This window comes from Empidonax traillii, unplaced genomic scaffold, assembly GCF_003031625.1.
Source record: "Empidonax traillii isolate 1590-97213 ecotype Southwest subspecies unplaced genomic scaffold, ASM303162v1 scaffold923:size341358, whole genome shotgun sequence".
Taxonomy (NCBI): domain Eukaryota; kingdom Metazoa; phylum Chordata; class Aves; order Passeriformes; family Tyrannidae; genus Empidonax; species Empidonax traillii.
In genome coordinates this window covers 236896-248303 of record NW_020956116.1, presented here as the reverse complement: position 1 = coordinate 248303, position 11408 = coordinate 236896, and the positions used below count along the sequence as shown (strand labels likewise).

Here is an 11408-nt window from a genome sequence, read left to right as displayed (position 1 = left end):
CACAGGCCTTCTAGTCATTTGCCTAAGGAAAACAGTATTAATAAGCACACTAACAATGAATATTAATAATAAATAAAAGAAGGATTTTATTGCCTTCAGTGCTAGGGACACAGAGAACAGAACTACACAGGATGAGAGATGCTCTCCACCACTGGAGCCCATGGTGCTGACTGAGGATGCAGTGCTGTAGCAGTCCTGAGCCCCAGCCTCCACCAGCAGCCCTTCCCGATGTGCTGGGCGGTGCCAACCCAGTAAATGCCCCCCCTAGCAGTCAGCCATCCCTTCCTGGGACTGCAGGGGAGCCGTGTGCCTCTGGCTGGGGCACCGCCGGGGTTTTTATTTTTGAATATTGTGTGAGCTGGCCCACAGTCAGGTGGGGCCGGGGCCAGGAAAACGAACTGGTGCAAGGAGCGCAGCCAAACCCCTCGCCGAGCCCGGCTGCTTCCCAGCCGCGCGAGCGCCGAGAGGATGGGGGGCCTGCGCAGCTTGCGCCGAGTACGTGGCAAAGGGCAAAGTTTTTCCATGGTGTTGCAAGGCTCATACTTCACAGGGGTGTATTGCTCCTCATCCTCCTCCTCCTCACTGCCCCTGGAGCTGTTTGTCTTGCTGCTGGATCAGCTTTTATTTCCTAACAGCCACACACACACACACAAATAATAATATTCATAGCTAGAAACCCCACACGGGCCAGTCAGTGCTCAGACCATGAAGGAAAGGCAGCTGGCTGGCAAACTGAAGCCCATCATCTTCTGTGCGAACTGTAAAGGGGAAGAAAAATACTGTAACATGCTGAAGTCATTACACAAGGCCAATGCTCTGCTGGCTTCTCATTCTGGCTGAGCACCTGAGCGCCCAGCCCCTCGGCCCAGCTCCGGCCTGGGGCTCGGCTGACAAACACAGGACAGACTGAACAGAACTCCACACTGGTTTAGGAACAGCAGCAGTCGTCTGCAGCTCCATGTTTGGGGCAAACACCACAATCCCCCACTGCCTGGCGGGTGGCTGTCAGTGCTGGCAAGGCAGAGAGGGGTGTGTGGGGCTGAGAGTGAGTTATGTGTGTGTGGTTTCAGCAGGAAGGTGCTGTGCGTGTCTGCTGTGGCTGTGTCCCTCTGAATTAAGGCAGCCCTTCTGCCCCAGCGGGGCCAGTGCTGCTCCACAGGTTGTTGTTAGCAGTGAAAAGTATTAAATAGCACACACAAAAAACAACCCAAACAAAAAACAGGAAAAAGAAACCAAACCCAAGAAACCAAAAAAGCTTTACAAATGCATCTGCTGCATTAAATCACCTCCCTTGGGCCAAGCCACAGCCTTTTGCCAAGCAGCCACGTGGGCTGGGGAAGACAGCAGCAGCGTGCAGGAGAGCGCACGTAGGTGAGGAGGTGTGTGGAGGGGTGTGCACTGCTGTGTCAGTGTGGGCTGTTCTGCTTGTGGTGCTTTAGTTGTTGGCTCCCACCACCTCCTGTGTGGCAGGGGCTGGCCTGCCCCACGGCACCACTGCTCCCCTGGGAAGCATCCCAGAGCTCCCCAGCAAGGGAGGCTGCACAGGCAGGGATTTGGGCAGATGTGGGGGTTGATGCAGAGTGGGGCTGTCTGGTCAGGCCCAGCATGGGGAATCCCTGCAGCTGTAGCTGGGAGCTGGACACTGCTTCCTGCTGCTACCCATCACACACTGCAGGGAGAGCAACCTGATCTCAAGCATGGGTGTCTGCTGTGATGTCTCAGGGCAGGACACCAGGGTTCAGCACCCCACCTCAGGAGGCAGCCTAACAGGGACAAAAATTAAAAACAACCCAAGGTTTTGGACAACGCATAAGCAGCAGGGATGGCCCGTGTCCCCCCACGGCAGCAGCTGCTGATGCCGACCCCAGGACTGCAGCGGTGCCTCACCCACACCTCTGGCACCAGGCATTGCTGCATGGGGCCCCCAGGGCAGAGCTGCATAATCCCTGGACAGGATGTGGTGGTTGGACAGGGTCAGGCACAGGAATGGGCTTAGGGGGTCTGCCCCTGCTGTGCTGATGTGCCAGGAGCCCCAGGGCCCTGCCAGAGAAGGGGCTCAGTCTGGCGGCAGGACCTGCTGCATGTCAGATGCACCGGCCGTGCACCAAACCAGGGGCTACTGCATGGATTTGACAATGGCCCTCAGGGCATGGGGCATCTCAGGGACGGAGGGGGATGAGCTGTAGAAGGTGTCGGTGTGATTTCTGCGCTGCTCTCGGAGGTACGGAGGGACAGAAGAACTTTTGATGTGGAGGATCCTGGTGTCCATCACTTCACAGTCAATCTGCATCATCACCTCATAGTCCTGCCCATTGATCACATTCTCTGCGAAAGTAAGGATAAAAATAAGGTCAGAGTTAGCCCTGCAAGTTAGCGACCCAACAGTGCCAAAAGCAGAGCTTTCTGGACCTTTTTTTTTTGTCTGGAGCAGGAGCTGGGGTGGGGAGGAACTCCTTTCCTTTATACAGCTCCACACATGGAGCTCCATCTCAGCGTGGCCCCAGCCTGCTTGTGACACCTCAAAGGCCCAGGCCACACTTAGTATGTGCAGCCACACTTAGAAACTAATATGCCTTTTATATTCCCTTCCTTCATCTGCACATAATTACCGATGGAGTTCACGCTGTATAACATTTATTACAGAGCTGTTGTTCTTGAGCCACTATAGTGTGGGGGTGATGGAAGATAAGGTTTACTTAAAAAGCTGAATGTTTCGCTTTGTGTAACCTTCTTGACACCGAGGATCTAGAGGAATTTCTTCACCAGATTATTAATATAAAAAGCTAAAATGTGATCTCTCAAAAGAATTAACTGTGCCTTGTTACCGTCCCGACCTGGCTGTTGTTCTTGGGTGATGTGGTGACACTGGGCAAGGCCACTACCCTGAGAGACCTCTGGACACAGGGAGACCCAGACCAACACAAGATACCCCGGCTGCATCACCCCAGTGCGGCCCCAGGCCCAGCACATCTGCTGCTGCAGAAGCTCCTGGGTTACAGGCACAGGCTGTGCACATGGCCAGCATCTGCTGCCTGGATTTAAAGGTGGGAGACTACTCCCTGCATAGACAGTGCCCAGGAATGCAAGTTCGGCTTTCCAGGCACGACTAATCCTTGCCTTTCAGAGTCAGAAGACTGCCATTGGCAGGGTTTTCCTCCTGTGCTGAGGAGGATGGAAGATCACCTAATGGAAAGCGTATGGATTGGAGGAATGCAATATACATTACTAATTTTTACTGTTTTCCTGGATTAACTCTGACTCTGGATGACAGCTGACAACCATGGCTGGACCCTCTTGTACCCCACGCCACCTGTAGAAGCCATTAGATCAAGTATGTCTGCTATAGTAATGAAAAGCAGGAGCAAACCCCTGCTAAGGGGGCTGAGAGCCTGCAAGGGAAATCAAAGCTCCCACCTGCAAGAAATGAAATGGAAAATGCTCTGTATATGCCACTGAGAGACCGAAGCAAGGAGCAGCTGTGCATGTCTCTGTGCCACTGACCCAAAAACCCCGACAAACAAGCCCCTCGTCCCTCCTGTAGGCCGTGCTGCTGATAAAGCCCTGCTATGACTTCAGGTGCTGCGTTCCCCAGCTGGTCCCCCCACAGAAGGCCCATCCCTCCAGGTCACCCTTCCTCTCAGCACAGCCAAAGGGATGTGCTCTTGGTTCCCACCCAACAGGCTCAGAGCCAGAGGGGGTTGGTGGTGATGCCCAGGACAGGGGACTGCACAGGGAAGCAGAGAGCCTGGGGACAGCAAATGGGAACAGATGGGCTCCCCTGGAGACACAGTTCCTCTGCTCTCATGCTGCAGTTGACAGGACCCCAGGGACCCCAGCTATGAGAGAAACAGTGCTCCAAAGCCACAAGTGGGTGAGGTGGGATGGGACAGCAGCCAAGACCCGGAAAACCTCTCGGTAAGGCCAGAAGAGTTTCCTATGTCTGCCCACAGCAGCCAGCACAGCTTTGGGTTCCTGGGCATTGCACAAGACAGAGGAGAACAGCAACACCAAGAGCTGCCCAAGCAAGAGGGAGCTGTGCTGTGTGGGTGGCAGTGGGGAGCATGGGAACCAGCTCTGCCCATTCTGGACAGCTGGGATCCCGCTTTTCCCAGCACTGACACAGGCTCTCCTGTGACTTACCTGTACCATGATTAAATAAGCCATAGTCCTGCTACCCTGAGGCAAGAGGTGCTGTGTCTTCTTAGGCTACCACAGGTGGGAATAATCACGCTCATGATGAGCCTCTCTGGCCAGCAGGCATGGAAGGGACACACTCCCCCAGCTCAGACATTCACAAAGTGCCTAAATCCTGCCCTAGCCCTGTGAATTAGCCCAGGAGTTACAGGCAGGTTTAAAGAAAGCATTTGATTCTTTCCCTTTTTGGGGGGAAGGTACTGCTGATGATGAGCTGCTGCAGCAAGCCTCTGCAAACTATTTAATCTCATAGGGATGAGGGCAGTAGCAGGAATGGCTCAATTCCCACTACAGGCATTTCTAAGCAGCCTTTCTCATTACCATTAGCTCCAAAACGACTTAGAAGAGGAGGTGGGATGTTCTGCAAAAACAGCAGTTACTTGATGCTGCTGCTGGGGGCCTGGACCAGCTGTGTTTCAAGGATTGGTCTGGAAATAGTGCCAGCCTCCATGGGGGAGCCCCCAGTCCAGAGGGTGGAGAGGCTGATGCTCTGTGAGCATCCACAGTCTGTGATAGTCTCAGCAAAACAACAGGCAAACGTGACCTGAATGCAGCACAGTCTCATGTTTGGGAAGACTAGCTCACTGTCATTGCAAAAAAATGATTCCACATGGCTCTGTCCTGAGTTTGATGCCATTAAACTGTTTCATGATCTGGATGAGGAATAGAGAACGTACTTATAAGATTTCTGGAAGATGCTAAACTGGAGAGATTTCAACCATCTTGGAGTGGCTGGATTGGATGAGACTGCAGTTTTGATAAAAAGAGAGAAGCTGTCCAAAATCTTCAGAATGCATTTCAACCATGGCCAGAGGGAAGTACAATGCTCAAGAGAACTGGAAAACATGAGTAAAAATGGGGCTGGGCAGAAGCCCTGCAGAAAAAGCTTGAGAACTGCAGAGCATCACTGTGCATAAGCCAACAGCATGACAGGACTAGAAACTATCAGCCCCACTCAAGAGAAACAGGTTTAACTTTGACCGAGTTTCTAATGATAACAAAATACAAATCCTGGATGAAAGTACCCTGGGAGACTGGAGGATCTCTGTGACTGGTAGTTTTTAAGGAAAGGCTGGATGACTGCCTGCCCATCAAGATACGGGGTACCTAACCCTTGCTCTGCACTGAAGTTGCTCCTGATATCTCTGACCCTGCCTTTCTGGGAGTGCAGGTGCCTGCTCAAGGCTGGAGCTGTGCTGTTCTAACCCCTTGTGAGCATGAGGGCAACATCACAGAACAGGCCAACAATTTTGCCTGGTGATTCCTCTGTTAGAGGTTTTTAAAAAGCCTGGTCAGGCTTTCTTTCCTTCCCCTCCTACGGGTCCATCCAGCAGTACCAACATCTGGGAGACACCAGTGGAGCAGAAGGCGGGTTTTCCAGAGTGTCCATGCTGGGTGCTGAGCTCGCCAGCTGTGTGTGGCTCATCTCTGGAGGGGTCAGTGTGCACAACCAGTGCTCAGATCAGTGTGTGCTGCCCTGCCTGAGCACGCACCCACCACACCTCCCGGGGAGCCACAGGGGTGTCTGTGAGGCAGGACTGACAGCCCCAGGCTGCTGCCTGCTGCTCTTTGCTGGCTGGAAGGTCAGCACTGCCAGTGTGCATTACACAGGGCTGCCTAACAGCCCAGAGCAACGCTGACACTGAATGACTTCTAAAGTTTATTGTATTGAATTACGTATGACTGATGTTTTGTGGGATTACGTAAGTGAAAACACGGGAACGGATCTCCTGTAGAGGTGTCTGGATTTATAAATAGATTTATTGCTCCTCTTTGAAGTTCAGAACATACAGTTTCTCACACGGTACAGCCTCAGGCTTAAGAAGCTATCCTTGCTGGGCCAAGAGACCGCATTGCAGTTAATTATTTGTTAACAGGTTTAAAAGCCATGCTTCAGATGATTGACTATTTCAAATTAACAGCAAAGGTAGCTGTGCCAAGCGTTGCTGTTCTGACTGCACCTTCCCAAAGAGCCTCATTGGCTCTCACAGGCTGTACCAAAATCCCAGCACGAGCTTGGTCTAGGGAACAGAAACCTAATTCCCAGTGCTGCTCCCCAGGGTCTGGGGCAACTCCCCTTATAAAAACCCATGTTATAAGATCCCACAGATGAAAGCTGAAGTCTGCGGTCCAAACCAAAACCCAAAAATAAGGCTGAGGGTATTAACTACTGTTACAAATTACTGAAGATGACGGAAGATTGTCTTAATATTTGAAGCATTAGATTTTCAAACCTGTCTTATTAGAAAGGCCACAGAACCAAAGTCCCCTTTCTCCCCTCAGCAGCACTGACGTGTATCCATCAGTTGACTGTTCATATGTCCATCTGTGAGATCAGGCACCTAATTCTACAAGAAATGCTGTCTTAGAGAAAGGCAGAAGACAGGCAGAGGGCTTCAAAGGCAGGTAGTGCACTAAGGAAAAATGGTGATGTCAACTGTCTCTCTAGACTTCAACTTTACACATATCATTAGGCTGTTTGGCCCTATGGACACAGTCCTAGGACAGAAGATGTAATTCTGGTCATTTACCCTTTCCCACTTACGTACACCTTCCCCAAAAAGCTTTGCTGTAGGAAAATGCTCATTTTGAAAGCTGCAGTTTGCACTGAGGCTGAAACAGAGCTCCCCTGAAAGGCCACCTGAGCTTGCTGGAGTGTTTCAAGCTGAAACCAAACACCATGGAAAAGCTTTACAGCTTTCTGAAGGTGCACTCACGCTTTAGGTACATTTGTAGAGCTTTAGTCTACCAGAACAACTATGAATTTTACCTTACTCTGGGCAGTGCCACAGTGGATTACAAAAAAATATTCTGTGGGACCAATATTCAGGGCCTGATGACCCCAATCCTACTGTGCTCACTGAATACATACTTAAGGTACTGTCAACCACACAGATCTGGACTACATGTCCTCACTTCTTCTGGTAAGATAGAGGAAGGGAAGCCGCTTGTCTCATCTTTAACTAACTGTCTTTGTCAGTAAAGGCTGAAGAATCATCCCCTCCTCATGGACAATAGCATAGAGTGAATTTGCTCTCCATGGAACCAGTTTAGTTGATGTCAAAATAGGTGCCAGGGATCTCCTCTGCATAAGGTGGTAAACACCCATCAACTCTCTTAAAATCTTTGTTGAACAGCTACTCACACCTTTTACACTTTCCACTACTCCTTCTAAAGGGAAAGTTTGCTTTGCCACACCAGATTCCAAAGACACCAAAGTCTGTGTCAGTGCTAATTTACACTTAGAGCCCCTTCTATCACATCAGCAGGAACCAAAGCAGCTTTCAAAGAGCCACCAGACATGCTCCAGTACCTGGTGCTTTGTGCTAGCTGGGCTGAGCTGATGATGCTAAGGCCTGGTTGTAAGAATGATTTAGCACCAAATTACACAATTTATACTGCCGTGGCCCAAAAGAGAGCTCATATTTAGGGCAGCATGGAGTTCATAAGACGAGGGCACCAGAGGCAGTGGCAGCTCTGGCGCTGGCCTGTTGAAGGGCTGCAGCTGTCCCCAGACACAACTCAGGGGGCTCTCTCTGCACTGCCACTTCTGCAATCTTCCATCTCATCTCTGCTGAGCAGCCCTGACTGTCCTACCCAGCACATCTGGACAGTGTTTCCATCTGAAGGGCTGATATACACTACCAAATAAGTATATAAATGAAGCAGCGTTACGGACTAAAAATACGCTCACTGCAACAACGCAGCAGGACTCCTAAAACATTTACAGATTTGCTTGTTAGACAGGATTGTTTGAGGCAAGGGAGAAAGTTATACTGTCACCCAAATAACTTATTTTTTAAAAGCAAATTCCCACTTGGAACTATTTCTTAACAAAGCAGTGGCAGTGGTCTCACCTCTGTGGACTCAGCTGTCCTCAGACAAAGGTTAAGGGAGATCTTGGGCATTTCAGGTCTCCAGGTCTCTGACGACTTCTCAGACTGAGAGCCAGGCTGCAAGGGTCTATATGTGTATAGGAATAGGGGCCATGGTCTGAAATATTAGATCCACAGTACCAAAGTCACCTGGAGAAGCCACGAGCTGACAGCAAGGAGACAGGGTCTTCCTCCATGTCTAAGCTGTTGGAACATTGATGCCAGAGGATATCCAAGGGAGATATATACAGGCGTGAGAGGTAAGCAAGAAAACTGGAAGAAATAAGCTCTCTATGGCCTCCTCAGGAAATAATGAGACAGAGGAGAGATCAGCACTGGCTGTGGCTGAGGAACACCGCATGCCCTTAGCTTACACCACTCTCTGATTTTTAGAAAAGGTCAGCACCTCTGGGCAATGCCCAGAGGCCTATCTGTGCCAGATGGTGCTTTGCAGTACCTGGTCCAGAGTGGGAGTTCTCAGGGAGAGGGAAGAAAAGCTGGCTCTTCCCACGAACCATTTCCCACCTGATTGCCCACCTCCTCTTCTAATCTTCTTTCCAGCTGCAGTCACTTCCCTCTACAAAGGGAGCTTCCCTGAGCTGCAGAGGAGATGCCCCTGTGTGTATCTAATGTGATTGCTCTTGTTTTGCAGAGAGAGACAATGATCATCTCAGGAAGAGAAGATCAGAATCACCAGTGTTGATCCTCAAAGGCACTTACTTTAAATCTCCCTCAGACAGAGTATTTCTTGGAAAAACTGAGACATTTTTGACAGCTCTGGCTGTGCAATATATGTGTTGTTGGCAGGACATCATTGCTGCAGGATGACTATATTTTAAATCTAACCAGCTGTGGCAATGCTAATGACAAGAGCAAAAAGCCAGAAGAGAAAACAAAGACAAGGGTCAAAGGAGTTTTGCTGCACAGAAAACTCTTGGGAGTGAAGGAGAGAGGCTGGAGAAAGAGCAATGCTTAGTCAGACCCATCCCATGCCTGCTTGGGAGGCACATAAAGAATAAACAAACTTCCCACAAACTGCCTGCAAACCCAGACATACCCATTTACAAGACAAAAAACTGCACACAGGAGAGTAGGCTAGAAAGGCATTCCAGTAAAGGCTTCTTTCAAGAACTAGGGCTGGAGGGCTTGTCCCCCTGAGTGCAGCAGGGAGAGACTGGGAGCCATGGCATCTCCCCAGCACAGACCCGCATGTCAATCTGCTGGGAACAAACCCTTCACTGCAAAATGTGACCACCTGTTTCCACCTTTTCTTTCCATCTTTTCCAGAGAGACTTATCCACAAGTGAGCCTTCCCTCTTGCCACACAAAAGCTTGCTTCCTTTCAGTGGTCTCAAAGAAGTGCCTTTTCCCAGTTCTTCTGAACACTCATGTATGTTAATGTGCTGAAGGGACCTCCCTTATTCTTGCTGTCCCTCTGAGGCCTCTGATGGAGCAATTTTCTCTGCAGGAGCTGTGGTCTCATCCCAAACTCCTGTATGTACCAGGACACACTCAACTCTCACAGATTCTTCCAGTTCCAGTTCCTGAAGCCATTTTTTAAAAGTTTGCCATTCTTGTCACCTGCCCTTCCCCTGATATTTATATCATCTCAGTGGTTAACATCAGCACAGGAACTCTTTGCTCCTCCCTTCAGCAGTGCTGACTTCCACTTTAAGTGCTCTTTTACACCTTAGTCCTCCACAGGCCCTAGAGATTCTCTGGCAGGCTTCCTCTGAAAAATGTTTTTATTATTTTTTTAAGCCTCAGGCATGCTGTTTCTTAGTATCTTTTTCTGGCTTGACTTCTTATGGTTTGACATTTAGTCTCCAGAAATCATCCTCTTTTTTTTCCTATTTCCTCATTTGGCTACAATGTCTATTGTTTAAAAGATATCTTCTTACTTCTATGAATTGACTTTAACGTGTTACTTAAGCCCTTGGTATTTTTAGGGTTCTTTTAAAGATTTTTGCAGTGAGCTTTTAATCTTAAATCAATCTTCACAACATTTGCCAGCATTTCAGTCCAATCGTTTTTCTTTTAATATGTTTTCCTATTCTTATTTAGCCCTTACCTTTGAACTGCAGCATGTATTTCACCATTTCGATAATTTAATTATTGGACTTTATCTTTTTTTCAACAGGCAGTATCACATTTTCATTGACATGGACCTTCTCTATCACTCAGTATCACTTGTATCCTGGTGTTAAAGTGTCTCACTGATTTGAGAGTGAAGGCTGGTAAGAGCCTGCATTCACTTACAGTTAAAATGTCTTTATAGTTTGGATGGTGTCCAAAGAGTGAGTTGAATTTTCCACCTGTCTCACTTGGATACATAAAGTTACCTCACTTATTTAGATACTGCAATCGGCTCTTGCTCGTAGGAGAGTATTTTTAACACCAACTCCATGAAGCTTCTGTCTGTGTGGGGCGAGTACTTTCCTCCACATGAGCTTCCCTGATTCAGTGCATTTGCCAGTTAATTATAAAACTGCTGCAGTGCCTGTCTGAACGCAGGACGCTAATAAAGGGAGACGTCCCTTTCAAAGACTTCTGTCTCCCAGCTACAGCAACAGGAGGTTTACAGCTTTAATGTACAAGTCCTGCTCTGAAACAGAGGTGCCTCCTTTCTCACAGTGAGGGACAGCTTGGGCTGACAGTCATTTCTTCATCCACATTCACCCAGAAGTCACTTGGAAGAGACTCCAAAGGTCTCTTCCTCTGGAACTACTATAGGATGGACGTAGGTGATTTACAATGAAGTGGTCAATGACAAAAATTCTTCAGATGCTCAGGATGTATTTTTCAAATACTTTCCAAGCCCAGAGGACACCCAGGAAGCATGCCAGGAAGCGCCAGGGGTAAGGAGGACTGGATGAAGAGGCGAGGGAAGCTGCAGCATGAAGGACAGACCTGGAATATGAGGAGCAGGCAAAATCCTCCTGGCCCGACTGGCAGCAATCTCCTTAGAGACTGCAACCCAAACACCGAAACAGACCGTCTGGGACTGCTGTGCTTCCACTAATCTCTAGGTTTACTCCAGTGATGTTCTCAAGACAGAACTCATAGATGTGACCCTCCTCTCCCAGCTCTGCTGCAGCTTTTCATGGTTTTACAGGGTGAGCTCATTATGGATAATTATGTTTCAGAACACTGCAGAAATAAAGAGCTACCAGAGTTGGCTTATGTATCACAAACATAAAACTGTCTTTGCCACCTGTAATTTCACATTAAGAGGAATAATTATATAATCCTGAATTTACAACATTTGAAAATACATTATGGCAGACTGGCTGGGCTCGAGGCTAGAATTAGGATATGTTGCACAGCTCTCAGCACAAG

At 48.9% G+C, this 11408-nt stretch overlaps 1 protein-coding gene across 2 annotated transcripts in view; it reads right to left on the bottom strand.

The window, feature by feature from the left end:
• Positions 1-62: 62 nt before the first annotated feature.
• The window catches only part of ATF6 (activating transcription factor 6), a 76545-nt gene continuing 65199 nt past the window's right edge, over positions 63-11408 (bottom strand). For both annotated transcript variants that reach the window (XM_027902946.1, XM_027902947.1), the window contains exon 16: positions 63-2325. In XM_027902946.1, the coding sequence (XP_027758747.1) occupies positions 2117-2325 (209 nt within the window). In that variant the 3' untranslated portion in view covers positions 63-2116. The remainder of the gene's footprint in view (positions 2326-11408) is intronic.